This window comes from Schistocerca serialis, chromosome 5 (assembly GCF_023864345.2).
Source record: "Schistocerca serialis cubense isolate TAMUIC-IGC-003099 chromosome 5, iqSchSeri2.2, whole genome shotgun sequence".
Taxonomy (NCBI): Eukaryota; Metazoa; Arthropoda; class Insecta; order Orthoptera; family Acrididae; genus Schistocerca; species Schistocerca serialis.
This window is the reverse complement of record NC_064642.1, coordinates 327,470,052-327,495,182: the sequence shown is the minus strand read 5'-3', so window position 1 is coordinate 327,495,182 and position 25,131 is coordinate 327,470,052. Positions and strand designations below refer to the sequence as shown.

At 43.5% G+C, this 25,131-nt stretch overlaps 1 protein-coding gene across 1 annotated transcript in view; it reads right to left on the bottom strand.

Moving 5' to 3' along the window:
• LOC126480873 (glutamate receptor 1-like) overlaps positions 1-25,131 on the bottom strand; it is a 377,262-nt gene that overhangs the window by 25,204 nt on the left and 326,927 nt on the right. Inside the window, exons 13-15 of the mRNA XM_050104251.1 lie at positions 21,434-21,936; positions 9,789-9,987; positions 2,208-2,452 (exon numbers count right to left, since the gene is read on the bottom strand). Coding sequence (XP_049960208.1) covers positions 2,208-2,452; positions 9,789-9,987; positions 21,434-21,936 — 947 coding nt within the window. The remainder of the gene's footprint in view (positions 1-2,207; positions 2,453-9,788; positions 9,988-21,433; positions 21,937-25,131) is intronic.

Below are 25,131 nucleotides of genomic sequence, written 5' to 3'. Positions count from 1 at the left end.
GACTGTTATACAATAATTGCTAAAAGAGTGCCAGTCACAATTAGATCGCACATGTTGGCAGACGTTCCAGTGACGACGAGTATCCACTTCTACCGACAAGTACCAATCAACGGTCACGTAATAAAAACGAAAAGGAATGTAGCACAATAAGCTACTTCAAATTAGCACCTGACTTGTTGACGATTATTTGAATTTTGAAGGACTAAGCATTTGTCGCGTGTGTTTTCTCGTGCAAATGTTTTGTTACACCAATAGCCATTTTAGGTTTGTGACGTGGCAATTGGAAGCGTAAGTTTTTTGTTCCCTAGGCAGTAAACATTTCCTAGACAAAACTCACACCATGGATAACCTTCTTAATGTGACCGCGTAGACGTATAATAGTTTCGTCATTCAGTCGATCGGCAGCTTCATTTCATTTTGTTATAGCTTATTACTAAGGCCTGGAGATTGTTGACATGCGATCTTCCTTTCCTTATGAGCTACGCGTTATTCAGAAGTACTAAAATCTTGACTATTCTGGCTATAGAAATGTATATGTTTGTTTTATTTTTCTTCATGTACATTCTGTATAGTATTTAATTTTTCAAGGATATGTCATTTTCTAGATTTTACTTCTTTTTTTCAAGTTTGCGTTTAACGTCAGATCAATTGATTCCTTTAATATTGGCCAGAACGAACAATGCACATCCTTCCAGATAAAAGCAACAGTGTTTTTCAAGATATATTGGTACATGATGAAAATAAATTAATGGCTCATCTGTTTATTGTCATTGTCACATCATTTACTAACGTTGACTTGTACAAGGTATGAATATTGCAACAAAAATATCGACATTTTGTATCGATATTGTATCAAACAAACGTCCATTACTGAAATATCGATCCCTACGTTTCGATATTTTAGATTAGTTTTGAAACTAAAGGAAAATATCTTAAGTATACGCTTCAGTTATTTCAGAAAATGTTGAAAGATTTTCTAACTACAAGCACATCTTACCCGTGCATGTTCCCTTACTTTAATGAATCTCTGCGTGCTGTTTATACCTGCAGTAGCTCTAAGGTGGTTCTTCAATTTTTGGCACTCCTTCAAAGAAGGAGATTTCTTAAAGAAAGACAAAGCGATTTAAATTGTTCCAGGCTTTTTCAAAGTTTCTCGTTACCCTATACCATTTTATAACTCACTTTACTAATGTTTTGAGTAAATTTTATATACTTTTATCGAAGTAGAGAGGATGTAAAATGTAGAGCGGCAATGGCAAGGAAAGCGTTTCTGAAGAAGAGAAATTTGTTAACATCGAGTATAGATTTAAGTGTCAGGAAGTCGTTTCTATAAGTATTTGTATGGAGTGTAGCCATGTATGGAAGTGAAACGTCGACGATAAATAGTATGGAAAAGAAGAGAATAGAAGCTTTCGAAATGCGGTGTTACAGAAGAATGCTGAAGATTTTTTCAAGTTGGTATTTAACGTCAGATCAATTCATTCCTTGAATATTGGCCAGAACGAACGATGCACATCCTTCCAGATAAAAGCAACAGTGTTTTTCAAGATATATTGGTACATGATGAAATTAAATTAATGGCTCATCTGTTTATTGTCATTGTCACATCATTTACTAACGTTAACTTGTACAAAGTATGAATATTGTAACAAAAATATCGACATTTTGTATCGATATTGTACTAAACATAACGTCCGTTACTGAAATATCGATCCCTACGTTTCGATATTTTAGATTAGTTTTGAAACTAAAGGAAAATATCTTAAGTATACGCATCAGTTATTTCAGAAAATGTTGAAAGATTTTCTAATTACAAGCACATATTTTCCGTGCATGTTCCCTTACTTTAGAGAACCTCTGCGTGCTGTTTATACCTGCAATAACTCTGAGATGGTTCTTCAGTTTTGGGCACACCTTCGAAGCATGAGATTTCTTAAATAAAGGGGTAGCGATTTAAATTGCCCCAGCCTTTTCCAAAGTTTCTCATTACCCTAGACCATTTTATAACTCACTTTACTAATGTTTTGTGTTATTTTTATGTAGTTTTATCGATATTTTCAGGTCATTTCAGCTATACTTTTCTAGGTGTTTAAGGTTATAAAAATCGAGTCCCTGCTGTTACAGGTCCTTTTTCATGGTCGCAAACTAAATGAATTCTCACTAGGGGCGGCTGCCCCACTCCCACCCCTGCAATGAGAAGTGCGTACCTGAGAGGTGAACCCAGTGGAGTCGCTACGCCGAACCCCTTGGCGTCCAGGTTGCGGCCGACCTTCATGGTGTCGCAGGGCTCCCTCTCGTTGATGTAGTCGTTCTTAGGGGACTCGATCAGCAGCGCGTACTTCCCTTTGGAGTTGCGGACGCGTCTGATGCCCTCGTCGTACGTCCGCACGAACACGTGCTTACGGGAGTTCATGAACTCCCACATCTTGCTGTACAGCGTGATCTGCGACCTCTGTCAGAATAATAAAGGAGTTTATTAATACAAGTAATTGAAGCGCAGTGTGAACAGTGAAGGAGAAAAGTTACTGCTATTGCACTGAAAGGTAGCTTTTGCTCTTAATTTAATTGTCGTATTTGGCAGTGAGCATTTTCAGTTATCAAGGCATTGTGCTGTACTTCGTGGTATACGTAAACATAAAATATTAGTTATGCAGATATACACTGAGGTGGCAAAAGTCATGGGATACCTCCTAATATCGTGACGGACCTCCTCTGCCCGGAGCAGATCAGCAGCTAGACGTGACATGCAGTCAACAAATCGTTGGAAGTCCCCCGCAGAAATATTGACCCGTGCTGCCTCTACAGCCGTCCATAATTGTGATGTGCTTCAGGCACACGTCTTTGTGCATGAAAATAAATACTATCAAACATAAATGTTTGATAGTATTCATGTCGGGCGATCTGGGCGGCCAAATCATTCGCTCGAATTGTCCAGAATGTTCTTCAAACCAATCGCGAAGAACTGTGGCCCGAACACATGGAACATTGTCACTCTTAAAAATTCCATCGTTGTTTGGTGACATGAAATGCATGAATGACGTCTACGTCTACGGCCTGAAAGTTAATCTGCGAATCCTTTGTAGAAAGAAAACTCGTCGGTCTACGCTGGAATGTTGCAGGGTGTAATTTAACTATTATTCTGTAGCCCCCACACAATACCCGTACTTAAAAGACAAAGCAAAGCGGTTGAGAAGCACTTTCAGTCAATTACTAACGTCTTAAACTCTCTCTCACTGCCTGCTGCAACAGGAAGCACAATGCAACACACCCGCACCGAGACAATAGCAACAGTAACACTTTCCGCAACAGTATTCGTGAATGTGACCTTTATGTACTCCCCAATAACTACCATCAGCCGAATAAACGTCGGGATTTAGTCATAGGAACTGGATAGAAGAAAGCCTTAGTATGGTCCTGTATAGTCGAGGAGCTTACGTTTTAAGAGAGCTTGGATTAACATTATATTTGTCTGTGATGGCAGACTGACAGCTTGCACACGAATCGGTGACGTAGGAGTACGATGTCTGCGTCATCCGGAAGTGCTATTCACATGAAAGATACAGAGCAATGTCTTCTTACCCTGTCCTGCAAGTGCCGGCTCATTAGCGATTCATCCTTTCTACGGATTGCAGCGCGTTTCCCCACAGTTCTTAGTTATCGGACGTCATGCTGTAAGGCTGTCATTCCAGTGCAGTGGCCAGCAGGCTAACCAGATTTAAAACCTTGCAATCTTGTAGGCTTCTGGAATGAAGCTTTTAGGAGAAGATACACTCCTGGAAATTGAAATAAGAACACCGTGAATTCATTGCCCCAGGAAGGGGAAACTTTATTGACACATTCCTGGGGTCAGATACATCACATGATCACACTGACAGAACCACAGGCACATAGACACAGGCAACAGAGCATGCACAATGTCGGCACTAGTACAGTGTATATCCACCTTTCGCAGCAATGCAGGCTGCTATTCTCCCATGGAGACGATCGTAGAGATGCTGGATGTAGTCCTGTGGAACGGCTTGCCATGCCATTTCCACCTGGCGCCTCAGTTGGACCAGCGTTCGTGCTGGACGTGCAGACCGCGTGAGACGACGCTTCATCCAGTCCCAAACATGCTCAATGGGGGACAGATCCGGAGATCTTGCTGGCCAGGGTAGTTGACTTACACCTTCTAGAGCACGTTGGGTGGCACGGGATACATGCGGACGTGCATTGTCCTGTTGGAACAGCAAGTTCCCTTGCCGGTCTAGGAATGGTAGAACGATGGGTTCGATGACGGTTTGGATGTACCGTGCACTATTCAGTGTCCCCTCGACGATCACCAGTGGTGTACGGCCAGTGTAGGAGATCGCTCCCCACACCATGATACCGGGTGTTGGCCCTGTGTGCCTCGGTCGTATGCAGTCCTGATTGTGGCGCTCACCTGCACGGCGCCAAACACGCATACGACCATCATTGGCACCAAGGCAGAAACGACTCTCATCGCTGAAGACGACACGTCTCCATTCGTCCCTCCATTCACGCCTGTCGCTACACCACTGGAGGCGGGCTGCACGATGTTGGGGCGTGAGCGGAAGACGGCCTAACGGTGTGCGGGACCGTAGCCCAGCTTCATGGAGACGGTTGCGAATGGTCCTCGCCGATACCCCAGGAGCAACAGTGTCCCTAATTTGGTGGGAAGTGGCGGTGCGGTCCCCTACGGCACTGCGTAGGATCCTACGGTCTTGGCGTGCATCCGTGCGTCGCTGCGGTCCGGTCCCAGGTCGACGGGCACGTGCACCTTCCGCCGACCACTGGCGACAACATCGATGTACTGTGGAGACCTCACACCCCACGTGTTGAGCAATTCGGCGGTACGTCCACCCGGCCTCCCGCATGCCCACTACACGCCCTCGCTCAAAGTCCGTCAACTGCACATACGGTTCACGTCCACGCTGTCGCGGCATGCTACCAGTGTTAAAGACTGCGATGGAGCTCCGTATGCCACGGCAAACTGGCTGACACTGACGGCGGCGGTGCACAAATGCTGCGCAGCTAGCGCCATTCGACGGCCAACACCGCGGTTCCTGGTGTGTCCGCTGTGCCCTGCGTGTGATCATTGCTTGTACAGCCCTCTCGCAGTGTCCGGAGCAAGGATGGTGGGTCTGACTCACCGGTGTCAATGTGTTCTTTTTTCCATTTCCAGGAGTGTAGAATAAAACATTGCCAGATGGGGTCAGAAAGCCAGACGTTTATCATTTACTAAGATCATATCTCAAGTCAAAGTACATCAGATGTATTAATGCTTTGCTTGAGTACTAACCCTTCTATTGAAAATGTTAAAAGTGACCACCATTCTTTCCTTGGCACTTTTGGTCCATGATCAGCAAGTTGAAGAAGGCCAATCGAAGTTGGACTGCTGAAATTGCTGCAGTCTCATCGGAAATGTTCTGCTGCATATCTTGAAGACTGTGAAGGTCGCTGCGATACGCCTTAGACTTGAAGGCTCCCCACACAAAGTAATCCCACACTGACAGATCAGATGACATGGGTGGCCACTAAGGGCCGCGACCATACTGACCTTTCCTGAAAACTCTGTCAGGCGTGAAGATTGTGTAAATGTGTTCGAAGGTTCGGCCGGCTGTATGGGCAGTTGTTCCATCCTGTTGGAAGTACCTGTACCTCTTTTCCTTCTCCGTTAATGCTGACGCACATGGTTTCAAAATGTAGGCAACGTAACAAGCAGAAGTCAGTGTCCGATAAAAGAAGGTGGGACCAGCAATGCGGCGCGCAAAAATTACACACCGAACTCCAACCTCCTGATCGTGCAATGATGTTTCACGGAAGTTAGGCGGATTCTCCGCTGCCCAGAACCTGTGATTCTGTGAGTTGACATAACCACTCAGGTGAAACCCGGCTTCATCAGACATAAAGAACAGATCGATGTCCAAATCATTCATTGTCATCTCAGTGAACAGCCACTCTCAAAACTGCAGGCGCTGAGGAGCATCTACTGGTTTCAGAGCACGAGCAACAGACGCTCGGTAGGGATGCAGGCGCAGTCCCAGGTGGAGTATTTCGCATAGATGTTTAATAAACTCAAGTGGCAGACTCTGCAAGAGAGGCGCTCTGCATCGCGGTGTAGCTTGCTCGCCAGGTTTCGAGAGGGTGCGTTTCTGGATGAGGTATCGAATATATTGCTTCCCCCTACTTATACTTCCCGAGGAGATCACGAATGTAAAATTAGAGAGATTAGAGCGCGCACGGAGGCTTTCAGACAGTCGTTCTTCCCGCGAACCATACGCGACTGGAACAGGAAAGGGAGGTAATGACAGTGGCACGTAAAGTGCCCTCCGCCACACACCGTTGGGTGGCTTGCGGAGTATCAATGTAGATGTAGATGTAGTATTCGTCCGCATGATCGACGTGATGTGCCAGTCTCTTGCGACAGGGGTAAGGTTGATTTGGTAGGACTCTGAAGCATTTTGTAGTGAGCTGCAGCCATTTTTTCTGGTATGCGGACACGTTTCGCATTTTTTTTTTTTTTTTTACTTGTTGTAAACAGATTATCTCTGATGCCACTTTCGGACTAAGCATTGAATGGCGCTCTTTGCTGGCTCTTGACACCATTACACTTCTCAGAAAACAAATGATCACACCGTTTCCACGACTTTGTTGTCACGTAACTTTCCACAACGAACACCCGTTGCTCCATTGTGAGTACCGTCGTCCCTTTTGCACTGCTCTACACACACAGACAGTGACCGAACCACGCTCTGAGCGGTGTGATCATGTGGCGGGCGCACACGTGGTGCGCGCTTCATGGGGTGTGGTTATATGCATACATTCACATCCAATCGTATCCACTCGTCCGGGCCACTTTTAATTGCTCCACCCTGTATAGGGTGATCGGTTTCAACCGCATCTGTAGTGCATACAGTGTTTACCTCAGTATCTTGTCAGTGCACAAAATTACAACTTTCCATAGGTCATTACTAAAGTATTCAAGAGTTGCTAAATTTTTCCAGTTAAAATTTTCATCACATACACAAGAACCAGTAGATACCTACCAGTACATTGCAGTATGTTGTAGTGTCTGTGAAACAGTGTATGAAATCAATATGAATTACAAGGGTTTACTGAAAAGTAATGCCTCCAACTTCGTAACAGTTCAACAGTTGGCAGCATTGGTATGCGGCAGGTACTAGCTTGTTCCGTAGCCTCTTCTCTACAACTCTGGTTGGCGGGAAGCCTTAGCATTGAACGGTTGTGTTGCTACAGTGTAAAGTATGGAACCCTGCCCAGACGGTCGGTCAATGCGATATAAGCAAGGTGCAGTCATTGAATTCTTGACAGCAGAAGGTGTCACCCCAAAGGAGATTCATCAGAGAATGAAAGCAGTTTATGGTGATTGTGTTGATATGAGTGCTGTGCATCATTGCGCGAGTAAGTTTAAAGATTTTGACTTGGGAACATCTGACCTGCGTGACAAACAAATAGTTGGGCGTCCTGTGACAACAAGCACCGAGTTTCACAAGTAAAATCTTGACAGATTGATTCAGGGCGATCGCCGTATCACTCAGAGATAAACGGCAAGCACAAACGGCATTTCACAAGAACGTGCGGGTCACATTATTGCTTTGTTTGGCTATCGGAAGATCTGTTCAAATGGTTCAAAGGGCTCTAAGCACTATGGGACTTAACATCTGAGGTCATCAGTCCCCTAGACTTAGAACTACACATCCATGCCCGAGGCAGGATTCGAACTTAGGACCGCAGCAGTCACGTGGTTCCGGACTGAAGCGCCTAGAACCGCTCGGCCACAGCGGCCGGTGGAACATCTGTGCACGATGGGTACCCCGGATGCAGACTCCTGAAATGAAAGCGCACAGACTTGAAATTTAGCACCGTCTTACTTCCATTTGTGTGAGAAAACTTGTTCATTGTTGGCAGAAATGTATCCAATTGGCTGGTGATTATGTGGAAAAGTGAATATTCGTAATTAAAGGTCAGATTCTAAGGATTATTTCTGCGTTTGATTTATTAAAATATTCCCATCCAAACCCAATTAACGAAGGTGCAGGCATTACTTTTCGTACATATTTTTCTTTCCTTATTCGTAAATGAAATATAAGATAGTTTAAATGATAACTCTCATGTAACTGATCAGTATGTACTACTATAAACACTGTTAAACCTGTAACAGTCATTAATATTCTCGCATCGGAAAAAAATGTCACTGACGTGATCCATGCAACAAGCGAACATCTAAATAAGTAATTGATCAACATACTAGATGCGTTTGACAGAGGTAACGGTGGAAGTTCGTGCAACTGTTGCCGTCGATGCCGTCGTCACCGTTTATAACGGCGTAGGTACACTACACATATGGGGCAAGTCATAGGTTATTCTCTGTATACACGTGAAAAATAGATTTTCACATAATGTAAATTAAAAATAGTTCCCATCCTCCAATTCTGACCGAGTTTTTAGTCTGATTTCCCTTGGAAAGACGGCAAATGCCGAAACGGGAAATCTCTTTCCAAATACACTATATGATCAGAAGTATCCGAACACCTATTAGTAGACATTAATATGGGACGCTTCCACTCTTCGCCCTTATGACTTCTTGAACACTTGGGCCACTTTCAGTGAGGAGCCTGAATGTCTGTGGAGGAATGACAACCCATTCCTCCTTAAGAGCCGAAACCAGGGAAGGTAATGATGTTGGACGCTAGAGTCTGGAGCGAATGCTATGTTGTAACTCATTCAAAAGATGTTCCACTCCGTTCAGGTCCGGACTGCGGGCAGGTCAGTCTATTTTAGGAATGTTATTGTCCACAAACAATTGTCTCACGATGATGCTTTACGACGAGGTTGAGTGTCATGCTGGTACACACATCGCCCCCGAAATGTTCTCCACTTTGCACAAAACACAGTACTGTGTAAAATTTGTTCATATGCTTCCGCATTTAACGTTTTTTAAAAACAACGCGGTGAAATTGTTACGAAAAACACCCTCAGCCACCTCCTTCGCACTTCACTGCTGACACTGCAAATGCTTGAAGGTAACGTCTTCCAGACATTCGCGGAACCCAACCGTTCCATTGGACCGTCACAGGATATAACGTGATTCACCACTCTAAATCACTCATCTCCAATCACCTACTGTGAAGTGGCGTCGCTCTTTACCCCTCTTCAAGCATCGCTTAACGTTGACTCCATTCTTGTGAACTCACTACTTATAGTCATTGTGCTGGCCTGATTTCATGAGATCTTTATAACAACCTTCGGCAATGCTCGACTGTCCCTGTCCATCACTACATGGGGTCTTCCTGGTCTTCCTTCAGCTGTGTTTGCTCCTTCACGTTTCCACTTCATAGTGATATCACTAACTGTCGACTTTGGCGCTATAGAAATGTTGAAATGTCCCTGATGAATTTGTTACTTAGGTGATATCGAATGACTAGTTCACGTTTGAAATCACTGAGCTTTCCTCACCGTCACTGTTTTTATTTCTCTACTGAAAACATAATTCTCCTCCTTTCCTTATGCAAGGGCTGGTTCGTCCTTCGTGAAATGTAGCAGTCAACTCCGCATTAGATATTTCAATTGGAACTCCCTCTGCCCCATTACCAGATCGCTTCGTATCTAGCTTAACCGGACTTTACAATGGACCATAAATCTACCAGCCTGCTCTACCTTCAAAGGTGTAGATTAAAAGGTACAGATTTACATACGAATAAGAAAAGTAATGATAGCAGAGAGCCATTTTCCACCTTATAGCAGAGAACCATCATCGAGCTTACCCTGAAGAAGTCCCAGGTGGATCCGTGGTAGAGCGTCCCGTACTCGACCTCCGTCTGCGAGGCCAGGTCCTCAGGGCTGTTGATGGGCGCCACCATGCGCTCCACCGTGAGGAAGGCCGCCAGGTTGGCCGTGTAGGATGAGATGAGGATCAGCGTGAAGAACCACCACACGCTGCCGACGATGCGGCCAGAGATAGACCTGTCGAGTGCCAGGGTCCGTCACAAAAGCCGCGGACACACGTGTGGGGCGTTGTCCCGTCTTTACGAGGCCTACAGTGCTACAACTTCATATCTTTACGCCCATGTTTCTGCACTCTGTGTCATTACTGAATATGTTGGCAAGGAGAAATTCACACCCGTAACATTAGAATAAAGAAAAATTCCATCCTTCGTTTGGTCATTTACATCATATTAAAAAAAGCAGAACTGTACGATAAATTGCACTGTAAAATTGGTTGCTATTAAGGAACACTGGTAACTTCTACATTCACTTTAGTATCTAATTCTGAAGATTTTGTCATCAAGTGCCGAAAAACCATGCAACATTTAGAGCTTCAGACTGTAGGTCAACTAACTGTTTTGCCTATACTAGTGTTATGTATTAGTGATAAAACCTATCTCATTGTCGGTGATCTATTGTGATCTATTAATTTGTTTGGAACTCAAGATAACACGGAGATTCTCAGATAGCTTCAGACAAGAGCTTCTTTCCCTACTGATAAAATCTATGTTGATTCCTTAAGACAGTAGTTGCAGTGTTTTACCAAAAACGTTGAAAGAACTGCGCAACTACAGTGTAGAGGTAAGATGCTGCTGTACATATACAATGCCTAATACTGTTCGCCCTATCACTCTTTCATGAGCGTCATCTACACTGTTCAACCATAACATTGTCACCATCTACCTAGCAGCGACGCGACGTGGCATGGAAGCAGTGAGGCCTTGGCAGATCTCCGGAGGATGTTGGTATCACATCTGCACACACAAGTCATCTAATGCCTGTAAATTCGGAGGAAGGGGCGATGATCTCTGACGCCACTTTCAATCACATCCCAGATGTTTTCTATCTGGTTCAGATCTGGCAAGTTGGCGGGCCAGCACATCAGTTGGAACTCGCCACTGTGTTCTTCGAGCGACTCCGTTACACTCTTGGCCTTATAACATGGCGCATTATCTTAATGAAAAAATACCGGGAAACACGATCGTCATGAAACGTTGTACGTGGTCTGCAGCCAGTGTACGATACTCCTTGGCCGTCATGGTGCCTTGCACGAGCTCCTCTGGACCCAACATTGGCACATGCATGGGTCGTCGGCTGGGAGGGCATCGTTAGGAGAGGTCGGTGCACTGTGTGTTCAGACACACTTGTACTCTGGCCAGCATTAAAGTCTGATGTTAGTTCAGCCTCAGTTCGCAGCCTGTCCTTTTTTACCAATTTGTGCGGCCTACGACGTCCGACATCTGTAATGAGGGTTGGCCGCCCAACCCAACGGTGTCTTGCTGTGGTTTCACCTAGGTTTCTCCACCTGCTGACGACACTCTAACATCCTACAAGTCGCGCTGTTTCCGACAGGCTCGTGCCGAGTCTCCGGGTCATCACAATCTGCCCTCACTCAAACACAGATAGATCGCGCAGCTTAGCTATTCTACACATGGGCAGCACGCTCACTGATACTACATGCATCGTGCGTGTGTCTGACTAGCAGTGATTCCTCGCCAGGTAACGCTGCTGTCGCCTGGATGGGTTTCCAAGGTTATTTTCTTTCAGAGTTCTTTGATTTAGCATTTATATGCATCAAATTTATTTTACTTTGGGATCGTTTGAAAGTCCTTGTTTCAGTATAACGGTATGTTCCGAACCGGATCTCACGACTCGAATTGTTGTCGCTGATACAGAATTGTTATCACGGCGGTCTTTCCGAACAAGTGAGTCAAATAATAAAAGGTGATATAGTGTATAGATTCAAGAACTGTAATAAAACTTTAATAGGCCGACCTCTGTGGCTTAGAGGTCACGGATCAACTACCACTTTGGATGTCGGAGTAAGCTCTAAATGTGCCGCGTCTATGTGTGTCATGTATACTGTCAAGAACTGACAGCAAGAAATCGAGTGTAATAGGAAAATAAAATGTGTCGTGAGTACATATAAAGATGCTTAAGATTTCTGCGTTGCAGTGCTGGCTGTTTAGCTGAGCAGCCAAATGCAAAAGTTTTTTATTTGTTCGTATTTGATCCGAGAGCGCCTCTAAGTATTTTAAAATTTTACGTGCGTCCAAACATCTCTGTAAATGTGTATCCTGCATTAAATTACTTGTATATGCCGTCAAGTATATTGCTATAAAATACTTCTGGCCTGACCAATAACGACTGAACAGCCCTTAATTATTTCAGTTTTCGTTTATGGAATGTGCTAACTCCAAATAGATAATTTTCCAAAGAGGAAAATTATGTTATTTGCTGTTTGAATATAGACTCGAAGACCAGATACTACATTAGTGGAAGTATAAGAAAAAGGGGCTGAAGCATTGTTGGATATTCGTAAAAGGTAGTTAACATTTCGCAGATGGTGTGCAAAAGGTTCTTTAGGGAAGGAAGATTATGGGTTGACCTACTATTGACAATATGATGTGACAGAAATCATGGGGTGAAACTTGAGTTTCGTCAGATTATTTGTGTAATTCTAACGAAATTCGTATTACCAGAATTACTTTCAAATGGAGGTTCTGCCGAAGGAAAATCACGCGGTATTCAGTGTCAGCAACAAACAGGGCAACGTAAAAAGCGAGACCGTATCTATAGGACAGGGAAAGCAATCCAAGAAGAACATTTTAATGACAGAAACGAAACAACTTTAATTTGTTTTATGGGAGCTGGTATTTTATATTATTAGCTGCTTAAAAATACACCTTGTAAATGAGATTTACTTCTATGTGTCCATTCATCCCATATGACTTTCAGATTCGCAATTGTATTTTGCACCGAAAGCTCAATATTACCCGTTCCATCACTGAAGGCCGAAGTCAGTCTGAAACACAAGTAGTGAACGTTGGGGACCAGGGAATCCCAACATGTTGACCTGTGATGAGTGCCTATGCAGTAATAAAAGCAGTGTCAGTCAAGAACTGAAAGAGCCGCGAAGGCCTCCAGAACCAATGGATACCACAATAAAACGATACCAACAGCTTCTAAGTTCAGCAGGAAGCCAAATAAAGGAAAGGAAATTAAAAGAGAAAGAGCACCTCGTGGTGATCGCTTACCTTAGATCAAGGGCATCAGTGATCGAGTAAGCAAGGTGTTTCGCCGTGGAGGCATCAAACTTAACAATGTTGTCGTCAGGAGTGCCCCAGGAAAGTGTGATAGGACCGCTGTTGTTCTCTATATACATAAATCACTTGGTGGACAGGGTGGGCAGCAATCTGCGATTGTTTGCTGATGATGCTGTGGTGTACGGTAAGACATCGAAGTTGAGTGACTCTAGAAAGATACAAGACGAGCTAGACAAAATTTCTAGTTTGTGCGATGAATGGCAGCTAGCTATAAATGTGGCAAAATGTAATTTAATGCGGAGTAGTAGGAAGAACAAACGTGTAATGTTCGGATACAGTATCAGTAATGTCCTGCTTGCCACAGTGAAGTCATTTAAATATCTGGGCATAATGTTGCAAAGCGATACGAAATGGAACGGACATGTGAGAACTGTGGTAGGGAAGGCGAAAGGTCGACTTCGGTTTTTGGGAGAATTTTAGGAAAGAGTGGATCACATGTAAAGGAGACCGCATGTAGGACGCTGGTGAGACATGTTCTTGAGTACAGCTAGAGTGTTTGGGACCCGTGCCAGATGGGACTGAATGAAGACAGCGATGCAATTTAGAGACGTGCTGCTAGATTTGCCAGCGGTAGGTTCGAACAACACATAAATGTTACGCAGATGCTTCGAGACTCAAATGGGAATCCCTGGAGGGAAGGCGACGTTCTTTTCGAGGAACACTATTGAGAATCGGCATCTGAAGCTGACTGCCGAACGGTTCTACCGCCGCCAACATACATTGCGCATAAGACCGCGAAGATAAGACACGAGAAAGTAGGGCTCATACGGAGGAGTGTAAATAGTCGTTTTTCCCTCGCTCTGTTTGCGAGTGGAACAGGGGAGAGAATGACTAATAGTGGTACATGATGCCCTCCGTCACGCACCGTACGAAAACTTACGGAGTATCTATGTAGATGTAAATGTACATGTAGATGTAGACGTATCTTCCGGAGAGGCTACAGGTTCCAGCATTTGGAATAATCTGGTAAGGACGCAGGAAAAGTTCTCAGCGCCGCATGTTACTGTGCTGCCGCTTAAGGATACCGGGTACTTTCCCGGCTCAATATTATGTAAAAATCAACACCTATTTCTTTCAGGCACTGTTTGTAATGTATATGTTTTACAGATTTTTTGTTGATATCAGGTAATTTAGCACACTTTCTAAACACATTATAAGTATTTTGAATATTTTTGAACCTGCTTAGGGTTATTTAAAAATTACAAAGAAATTGATGCAATTTTTTTTCCAAAATGATTCCTCAAATTGAGGTACCATTTAATCCAATGTTATACATTTGAAGGACACCAGATTTTTACCAGATATGCATGCTGGCTGAGGCACTAGGCCTATATAATTCCACCTATTATGTATATTACAAGGATAAAAATATCACATCTTACATTTTAATTTTTATAACTTTTTCCTAATAAAAATGTTACGTTTTCTATAATTTAGTTGACCGGCAATAAAGCTTTGCTGTACTACTTAAGTGTGGACTATCGAAAGTTACAGAAAAAAATTAGAGCAATGCTTTATAAAGTTTAGGAATAATTTGTACCTGAATTCTGAAAAATACAACTTGCAGGAAATTGCGAATGAAGATATGAGCCCAATTAAACTGTGCCTCAGAACATTCCTGAAGTATAGTCTTCATCCTGCAGCATTTCTTCATCTTCAAGCTTCCTTTTGGCGTTCCTTTTAGCAATTCTTGATTCTTTGGTAACTTGAAGAGCGAATCTTTCAGCTTCATGCACCCGTTGTCTGTCACACGCAAGCAATTCGTCTTCCATATTAGAGCCACATTTTATGCCTAAATTTCTCAGGGCTTCCAACCTTCCTATCACTCCACCATTGAAACGTATCACTACATCTGGTACACCAACTTTTAATGTATTTAGACCTACGAAAACATCCTTGGGTAATCTTTCCCACATGCAATGGTTGAAACTTTCATTTGTATTCTGAGTGCCCTCATGAAGACATTTACTAAGCAAAACAGGGTCACTCAGGTCTCTAAAAATTGGTTTTATTTAATTCATAACAGGCCCAGGAACAGAATGCTTATGATGGTATTCTTGACCATTTTCTTTTGCTTTTTCGTAACCACACCAAGAATCTGCTCCTTTAGGGCAAAGTCCGTGAACAGAGTAGTCATCTATGGACAACGTACGACAATAGGTGGCCCATACAGCGTTTCTCATTGCTGTAACATCATTCAGAGGTGTAGTTCGTCTGATGGCCTTCCATAATAACTCTGAGGAAGGTCTATTTCAGCTTCTGTCAATCTGCCTCGGTCAGACAGAGATTTTCCATTAGACAGCAACTTTCCTTTCATTTCTCTTCGTAGCTTCCTCAATCTAGCATACATCCTTTTTTGCACATGTCCACAACACTCTAGTTTTGTTACCAAGGTATCACCTTAAACATAGAACTCATTAATTTTATTGAAAGCTGTAGAGTCCCCATCGGCTAGGTCCTTCGTATATCTAACGTTATAAACGGGCACCGACCTCTGAAATATTTGTAGAACTTCATCACACTCCATACCTCCACTGTAACCATCATAATTCTTGGAACACTGATGTTCAATATTTCCTTCAATGTTACCATGGCAGGTGTGGCAGTACTTAGATAAGCACTCAACGTCAACAACTTTTCCAAATGGTTCAAATGGCTCTGAGCACTATGGGACTTAACATCTGTGGTCATCAGTCCCATAGAACTTAGAACTACTTAAACCTAACTAACCTAAGGACATCACACAACACCCAGTCATCACGAGGCAGAGAAAATCCCTGACCCCGCCGGGAATCTAACCCGGGAACCCGGGCGTGGGAAGCGAGAACGCTACAGCACGACCACGAGCTGCGGGCAACTTTTCCATTCTCCTGAGAAGTAGCACTTACAACACCATTCAAGGAACGATGTCCTCGACGTTGCCATGTCCCATCAAGTGCAACAGCAATGTCCCTGATTCCATTAATATTTACAGTTTCTTCTACTGAACGTTTCATAGATTTTTTAGACACAACCGTCAAGGCACCTAAAAATATTTTTATGTACTTGCTGAACCTAGTCGGAGGAGGGGGAAGGTCCATCAAAGCACAAAACGTTTGAGCAGCCTTTTTTCCTTTTCGTATTGCACGCATTGCATACACTAACTTCAACTTCACATCATAAGAATTATGGACAGTGTTGAAGTCATTTTCGAGGTGGATTTATTGCAGGATCTACACAGAACAACTAATTTTGACGCCAAACCCTTCCTGCTACGCCGGGCGATGTGGCCGAGCGGTTCTAGGCGCTTCAGTCTGGAACCGCGCGACCGCTACGATCGCAGGTTCGAATCTGCCTTGGGCATGGATGTGTGTGATGTCCTTAGGTTAGTTAGGTTTAAGTAGTTCTAAGTTCTAGGGGACTGATGACCTCAGATGTTAAGTCCCATAGTGCTCAGAGTCATTTTGGAACCTTCCTGCTACTTTGTTGTTCAGTTATTTCCAGACAGCCTACACCATCACATTGTTTACATTTAGCCACTTTCTTTATCAAAGAAGATGGCCCAACAACAAATCCACTACAAACAGCGTCATTGTTAACACAAAAATTTGAAGCACCAGGAGGCGCGCCATGTGGGAGTTTATTCAAATGGTTCAAATGGCTCTGAACACTATGGAACTTAACTTCTGAGGTCGTAATTCCCCTAGAACGTAGAACTACTTAAACCTAACTAACCTAAGGACATCACACAGATCCATGCCCCAGGCAGGATTTGAACCTGCGGTCGTAGCGGTCGCGCGGTTCCTGTAGTTTATTCCCTGAAGAACTAATACATGGGTTACTTTCAACAGTGTGGTTTGATTTGTTTGTGAACTGGTTACCACGGATTTTCCTTTTATTGAAGTTCTTTATGCGTGGCATAGTTCGTATTGTTGCACACTAAAGGATATCTACTTCCACAAATATATGTAGCACTTGGGCCACAAACATTCAGTAACATGTGAACCAACTGCTTCAGCGAAACAAAAGTAAATACTAGCAAAGATAATCATTTACAGACACTAGAAACCTGCACTGTTGCCGACATATACAATGTATCATACGCATAATCGCTGGAAACAGGAAGTTCACGGTTCTTTTCGAAATAATACTGGTTTCTGTAACAGAAATAAAGAGAGCGTGGGGGCATACATGACCGTAACTTTAAAATTTGGTATATATAGGTCATTTTTCGTTTGAAACCCTATAATTTGTATATCAATGTAATCGGGAAAGAATTTAGAATTTAATAAAGTCATAAAAAATTTCGATTTTTCCACCATTTATAAGTACGCTTTATCCGTAACTGGGGCAACTTTACGGCCTTTAGCACCCTAGCGCCTGTGTAGCAGAACATGAGCGCTTTGTTTGGGCGACGCAAAATAACGTATCAGCAACAGCGGAGCACCAGCGCGATTGTGGGCAGGCTATAACTTCCACGAAACAGGAGCAACGGCAAGACAGCCGTGGATGCGCACGCGAAAAATAAGAGAGGCAGTCGAAATCTTTAAACAGCCAGACAGCATCAACAGGAAGTCAGGTCGCGTGTGATCTCACTGAGCACTGCCGAGATCGACCAAACGGCCTATACACAACTGGCGTTGTCTTTCCGCTACTAGCCCCAGAAAACCCGGCCCCCAGGAGCTTGTCGCTATTCTTATCTAGCTACAAGCTGTCAACAAGAAGTGGAAACCGCAAATAGTTAGCCACGTATCCCCTCCCTCTGCCCTTATATCAGAGACGACCGAGAATTCGCCATGCATGTAGAGTATTCGCTGGCGTGCAGATCTCTCTCTCCTGAGCGCACGCTTCTCTCACTACCACACCTCGCTGCCTGTGCGTGACGAGGGGGAAGAGGGGAAAACTGCGAACGCGTCGCGTTAGATGGCAATGCAGACACTCAAGGAATAATGAACAGCTTGCATATAGCTTGGTTTTGTGCTTCTCAAAAACATAGATCGCAAACGAAATCAGTTTTCACTGTTATTTAACTATTTTTGGTTCGCCTGAGACATAATCAAATTTATACCGCGCAAAAAGTAACAGCACATATTCAGACCCAAATAGTTTCGCGGGTACTATCAGTATACCAAAACAAAAAATCGGTTTCAAGTAAGAAGAAAGCTAAAAAAGTGCCAGTCAGAAAAAAAGTTAACATGAAATTTATTCATGATGTTAAAAGTAATGAAGCAAAGTAGATGTACAATAATGTCATTACAATTACACGATTAATGAAAGCGAACAGAAGCGTAACAGTAATAAAAACAACATGAGTGCAACACATCCTAACAAGTAAATACATCGATACAGAAATATTGGTATCCAACACAAAATCATTTATATAGAATACACTTCTTTGTGGAACTGAAAACTGGACATAGGTGAAACAGGAGAGTTACTGGAGGTAACATAAATGCAGTGTTATTCTAAATGATAGACCCATTTTCAAAACTTCGTATTTATTCAAGTACAATTCCAAAATTAAAAAGTTTTATACCAATGAAAATAGGAAGTTTCAAAGCTTTTTTTCATAACGTTTGATATAAATTTAATAATTTGTATTTAATTAATTCTTAATAACTATTTAATAACTAGAAATGTGATAAATGTTCCCTCTGGCCACCGCTGACGCACGGCAAACATCGACGCGGTAGTCAAACTCGTCCCACACATGCGAAAGCGTATCTGCTGTTACTGAGTGCACGGCAGCAGTGATCCGGTTCCTCAGATCGTTCAGAGTGGCTGGTAGATGCGGGGCGTAAACAGCTTCCTACACATAACACGATAAGAAATAGTCGCAGGGTGTGAGATCAGGAGATCTCGGTGGACAGAAGTGCAGAGCCAGGTCCGGAAGCCCCTGCGACCGACCCAGCGCTGAGGAAGGAAGTCATTCATTAAGTCTCATACTTCACGGTGCCAATGGGGTGGAGCTCCATCCTGTTGGAAAATGAAGTCCTGGGAATGTTCCACAACTTGAGGGAACAGCTATTGTTCCAACATGTCCAGGTATGCGATTCCCGTTACAGTTCTTTCCGCAATGAACCTTGTACGGGACACGGCACAGAACATATTGATTTTCGGTGAGTCTCTTTCATGTTGGAATGATGAAGTGGATTTCGCAAACCCCATATACGATCATTGTGTCCGTCGACTTTTCACTATGGTGGAACGTCGCTTCATCGCTAAAAATTATACACTATAGAAATGCGTTATCCGCCATCTTTGCTATCACATAACCACAAAACGCCGGCCGCTTCTCTTTGTCATTGGAGTTTGGAGTCTAAACAAGTTGTAATCGGTAGGGCTTGTACAGCAAACGCCGTCTCAGAATTTACCATACAGTTGGTTGGGGTATTCCAAGTTCTCGACTGGCCGTATTGATAAACTTACTGGGACTGCGCACAAAACTTCCTTGAATCCGTCGGACTTCATCCTCTGACACACACAGTCGGCCTGTGCTTTTTCCTTTGCACACACTCCCAGTCTGTTCAAATTGTTTAAACCAACAGCTAATGCTTTTGCGAGTTGGTGGTTGAATACGAAATTTGGTATGAAACACCCTCTGCACTGCAATTTACGACTCACTTTTCGCGACTTCAAGAACTCAGAAAACCTGGTGCTCCACTGTCGCCATCTCACTCACAACTGACAGTGAAACGGAATGACGGCCCTACTGCCGCGTGAATCTTACCGGCCGCTTCTGAAACCATTACCGCCAGCTCGCAGCCGCCCACCAAAAACTTTGAAACTTCCTCTATTCATTGATATAAAACTTGTTCATTTTGGATCTGTACTTGAATACATACGAATTTTTGAAAATGGGTCCATCATTTAGAATAACCCTGTACTGATACTATGGCGAGAAACGGCTAGAAAGAAAATGGATGGAGAGGGAAACAAACCAAAAAGTATTACAGAACATAATGGGAAACAGAAGTCTGATTAAAGAGAGAAAGAGTTGGAAATGTTTGGCTCATAGTTTTACATCCAACACCTTTCTAATAAATATGTTTGAAAGTATGAGGGTGTAAGACGTGTATATTTCTATTGTCTATTGTCAAACCACAATTTATGAAAGATACATTTTAAGAAAAGAGCGGGAAAAACCGCGCATTGATACATTTTGTAATGGTAGCAGGGATTGTCTGCACCAGGAAGCGTTGTTGGCGGGAGGGACCGCACTTTAGCGTTTGTAGGAAGTCAGTAGTAAGCGAGAAGTGAAGCGAGTCGGTAGCAGGTCGGGAGCGAGAGGTTGAGAGGAGCGGTGTGCCTGCGAGCCAGCAGCTATGATTTACAAGAGATCATAAACGGATGTACAGAGACATCAGGTAACTATTATCATAAGAGGAACTAATATTATTGAATTATTTTTTTGAGAAACTAAAGACTACTGAAGGTATGTTTTCGCAATACTAGTTGTAAGATTATTGTAAAAAGTAAGTCCCATTTGAACGTTTGTAAAATAATTTCATTCAGAATATAATTAATTTTTGCCAGCAATATTGCATTACTGATTATAATCCATCCCAAAAACCATCAACGTAAAACTTTGCAAAATTTTATTGATGTCAAGAAAAAGTTTAACTGTGAATTACGTAACTTCAGTCAAATTAATTAAAGAATAACGTCAGCTTTGCTATTAAAGAATAATGTTAGCTTTGGTAATAAATACAGTCACTTATTATGACAGCCCACCAGCAGCTAATAGAGTATAGTAAATTAGAGTAAGTATATTCATGTCGCAGTTCGATATAATAGTCAGATGGCGATCCAGTAACAGTAAAAAAGGTAAGGAACAGTTTTGGGTTATTGCAGATAACGACTGAGGGCCACGACGACGACACATTCTATGTTTCGTCGAAATAATCAGAAAATTACTTTTAATAAGCAGCATTTAAATTTGTATTCGAAAATTGAGAAAGAGAATCAATTTCAAAGGGAAGATTTCATTTGTTATTATTAAGCAAGAGATAGAAATCCTAAGGGAAGGTTTCATAGGTTATTGTAGAAAGGAAGGTTGCGTAACAAAAGGGATTTAGAGAAGACGGGAAGGTTTCAAGGGAAAAAAACGAAGGGATGCCCAGTAAAAGTATAGTTTGTGAACACCAAAACAAGAAAAGATTAAAAAATTGTGGGGATACACAAAGAGTAGGCAGTGGCTGAGTATAATGGTTACTTTCAGAAGAAGAAACCTCTAGGAAGTTAATGAGCGAATGAATGAGTTGAAACATAAGTGGGCAGGCAAGCACACTGTCTGACGGGGCAGAATGTGTCTCCATACTTGCCGTTGGACAATTCACCTGGGCGTGATGTCACAGCCCTGCTGCATGAACGCTCCTAGGGCGAACCACAGGCTGTTGAGAATGCTGAAGTCGTTGGTGAGCGCGCTGCAGTCGGTCGTCTTGCCACTGCCGCCTCCACCGCCGCCACCACCGCCGCCCCCGCCGCCGCCCCCGCTGCCCAGCGGGCCGATGCCCAGGGCAGCGACGCCGCCTCCAGGCGTCCCGACGCCCACGATGGCTAGCCCGGCCGTCTCGTCGAACGGCGGCTGCGGCAGCCGCCACTCGTACGGCGAGAAGCGCGACACGATGAACAGAACGATGCTGACGCCCACGTACGAGAAGATGACGCACACCCAGATCTCCTTGCTCAGAGGGTTCAGGAAGCTGAACACTCCCGGCTTCTGCTTCATCGGCTTCTTGATCATGATGCTGATGCCCAGCGACATGAAGGGCTTGCTGAAGTCGATCACGCGTTCCCGTTCGGACGTGATCGTCATTGACGCGATGGCGATATCTGCTTCCTTGGAAATGAAATTTCAGTGTTATTAGTACTGGCAAAGAGATGAGAAATGTCACAGTTCGCAAGCAAAGCCAATTTATTATTCATACTTAAAACTTTTGGAAACGCTCAGCCTGCATCGCAAAAAATACTATTTGGAAATCGTCGTGACACATGTGACTTCGTAGGCTTTCCCGGCGTAATAAATCTTGAAAGTCTCTTCGGGTTTGCCACCGGATCCTAAAATCCACTTGACTCGATATTTCGGCGGTCCCACTGGTCGCCATCTTCATGGAGAGTGCTGCTTCAGCTGATGAGTCCCGCTGAGAACTGATGCTAGGCTGCAATTCGACGTTCAATATAGGTCACTGTTCAGTGCACGTCGCATGCGCCGCCCATCACGGTTGTGCCCTCCAAGACAGGGAGGTTGCGCCGCCCTTAGTAGAACACTGCTGGCAACGATGTATCGCACTCAGGGTCGCACCAAAGAGCGTTCAATTTTGAAGCGAGATATCACAGGATTCCACGTCCTGCTAAGAGGAAACCCATTGCCTCTGTTGATTAGATATCCGCCAACCTAATTTCTATCGCCTCTTTAATCAGCAGAGCAATGGGTTTCCTCTTAGCAGGACGTGGAATCCTGTGCTATCTCGCTTCAAAATTGAACGCTCTTTGGAGCGACCCTGAGTGCGATATATCTATCGTTGCCACCAGTGTTCTACTAAGGGAGTCGCCATTTCCCTGTCTTGGAGGGCTGCAACCGTGATGGGCGGCGCATGCGCCGTGTACTGAACGGTGGTCTATATAGGACGTCGATTTGCAGCCTCGCTTCAGTTCTCAGCGGGACTCATCAGCAGAAGCAGCATTCTCCATGAAGATGGCGGCCAGTTGGATCATCGAAATATCGAGTCAAGTTGATTTTAGGATCCGGCAGCAAACCTGAAGAGACTAGTCGTGACACATCTTAAATAGCATAGATTCCACTGTTAGTACACTCCGGTAAACGAAAGAACAGCGAGTTTCAGGAAGTAAATAAGCTTACCGGCCAAAAAATAGTAATTCTATATGCCGAAACTAGTAGCAACTATAGATGCCTGCTGATGACGCCAAACGATTACAGGTGTAGAACAGTGTTTAGATTATTCACGGATGTGTCACAGCGAACCGACTGTCTCCCACTCCCCTTGCACGAAAAGAACCAGGGTCATAATAAGAAAAAAGGGCTGTTACTAGCTGGTGTGCTAGAGAACATGTTGCGAAGAATATGGCAGGTTACTCGAATTTATCACAGTGTACTAGCGAACAGTTTCCATTGTGGTAGACATTCAAATCTACAAGTGATTCACATCAAAACTAGCAAAAGGCTATTTTTGAAGGATTTAGAATTGCTACCATGAGTCCAAGCTTGTGGCTATGTCTCTGAGTCTTTGGTGCAAGATTATGTCCTAAGCTTTGTGAACACCTGGATACATCTTTGGGTTTAGGTGTCCAGGTACTTGCTGGCTCATGATGCCTGAAAAAATGGCTCTGGATCAAAAGGAAGCAGAGAAGTTAATGGAGGCTTAAATTCAGTGATTTTGTCCTCTCACTAGCTCCATACCTCCCAGATACAAAAGGGACTGGTACTCCTTCTTTGACCAAAATGTCTGGGGAAGATGGTATAGACTTATCATCCTGGTCGGTCAATTATGGACGCAGAGACAACTACCTGGAAGTGTGGTGACAGGAACTTTATCCACCTTCTATACCTCTGAACATTTCAGGAGCTGGCTTTTGTGCTTGGTGCCTGATAGGATCATAAGCTGAAAAGTTCTTGTGACTGGTGCCGATTTGGATCTTGGAGGTGAGAACCTAGATCTCATGCTTGGCATGGTGGGACCTGCAGTGGTCAATGACTATGTCTGACCAACTGCAGACCTCGTCCTCCCACAACCTGCGTAATGTAGGTTGTCTTACACGCTACTTTCTCAGCTCATCGTATGAATGCGTTCATTTAAAGAGGGGACCAGCATATCGGCGCCTCTGCTATGAAGTTTATCAAGGGTTCTTTTCACTGGGTTGTAAAACACGCTGAACGGTGGATAAAGATTTTCGTCAACGGAGAGTGTGGCCCTTCTTAATAAATTTGGTTTTTCTGAATTAAGTCCTAGTAGTGGTTTGTGAAGCTTGACAGTGGCTTGACCAATGGAGGTTTCTTGAGAATGACCTAGGTGGAAGTGTAAAACTACCACAGTTAGTGGTCAAATGAAAGTCTCGGTTCTTATCTACTAATCGCGTTGCTGACCAGAAATTCTCTCTTATGGAAATTTGGAACAGAGCTGTACGTAGGCGGCATGGCTCGCCCGTGCCCAGCAATAATGGGCGAAGACACTAACTATGGAGAAGGGAGTTGCACTCTTGTTATCTGGTTGGACGAATGAGGTTTCTACCATTATGTGGATGATTTATGGTGTTGTGGTGGTCGAAAGGCCTCTTTGAGGAACTGTCTGCAAAGGGACTTGATAATCGGAAGAGCATTTGTAATCTTCTTTTATTTTTCTAAATTATGAAATAATGGTTCCTTTCGTTAATGTGGCTGATGTGTTAATCACAACAAATACATATAGCTGCTGCACAATAAGGTTTTCGCATTGTCTCGTTATTTTAACTAGGACCGTGACATTATCAGCCCTGTTTCGCCAGAGGATTATAATCCAAACCGAGTTTCATTATGTGTATCACAATCGTGCATTACACATACAATTTTGGTACACTGGAAACGTGCGTGAAACGCATGGTAGCAGACGATTTCTATTGGACAGATCAAGGACATTCATCAGAAATTATTGCTATTCAAGGTAGCCACTTCGACAAGTTGCACAGAAATTTTAGGTGCGAAAACCTGCTGTGGGTGGTGTCTTCATAAAGCAGATTATGCTTAATGATCCTTCAGAAGCTACTGGCGATATGCAATTCATAATGTTGCAGCGCAGCATGTGACATATTGACAGAAATAAGGGTTTTTGAAGAAACGTGGAGCTGCTGCCAAGATCACTTTTGTAAATTCGTGTAGATGGCACCAAAGTTAATGTACAGATAGTGAATGACACAGGAACTGAAACTGAGGATTGTTGTAAATATTCATTTATAACTGAAGATCAAAGGATACTGCTCAAATTAAATTCTTTCAGCTGAGAAAAGATAACTGAAATAGATATTACTGCAAGTATCGTTGAGA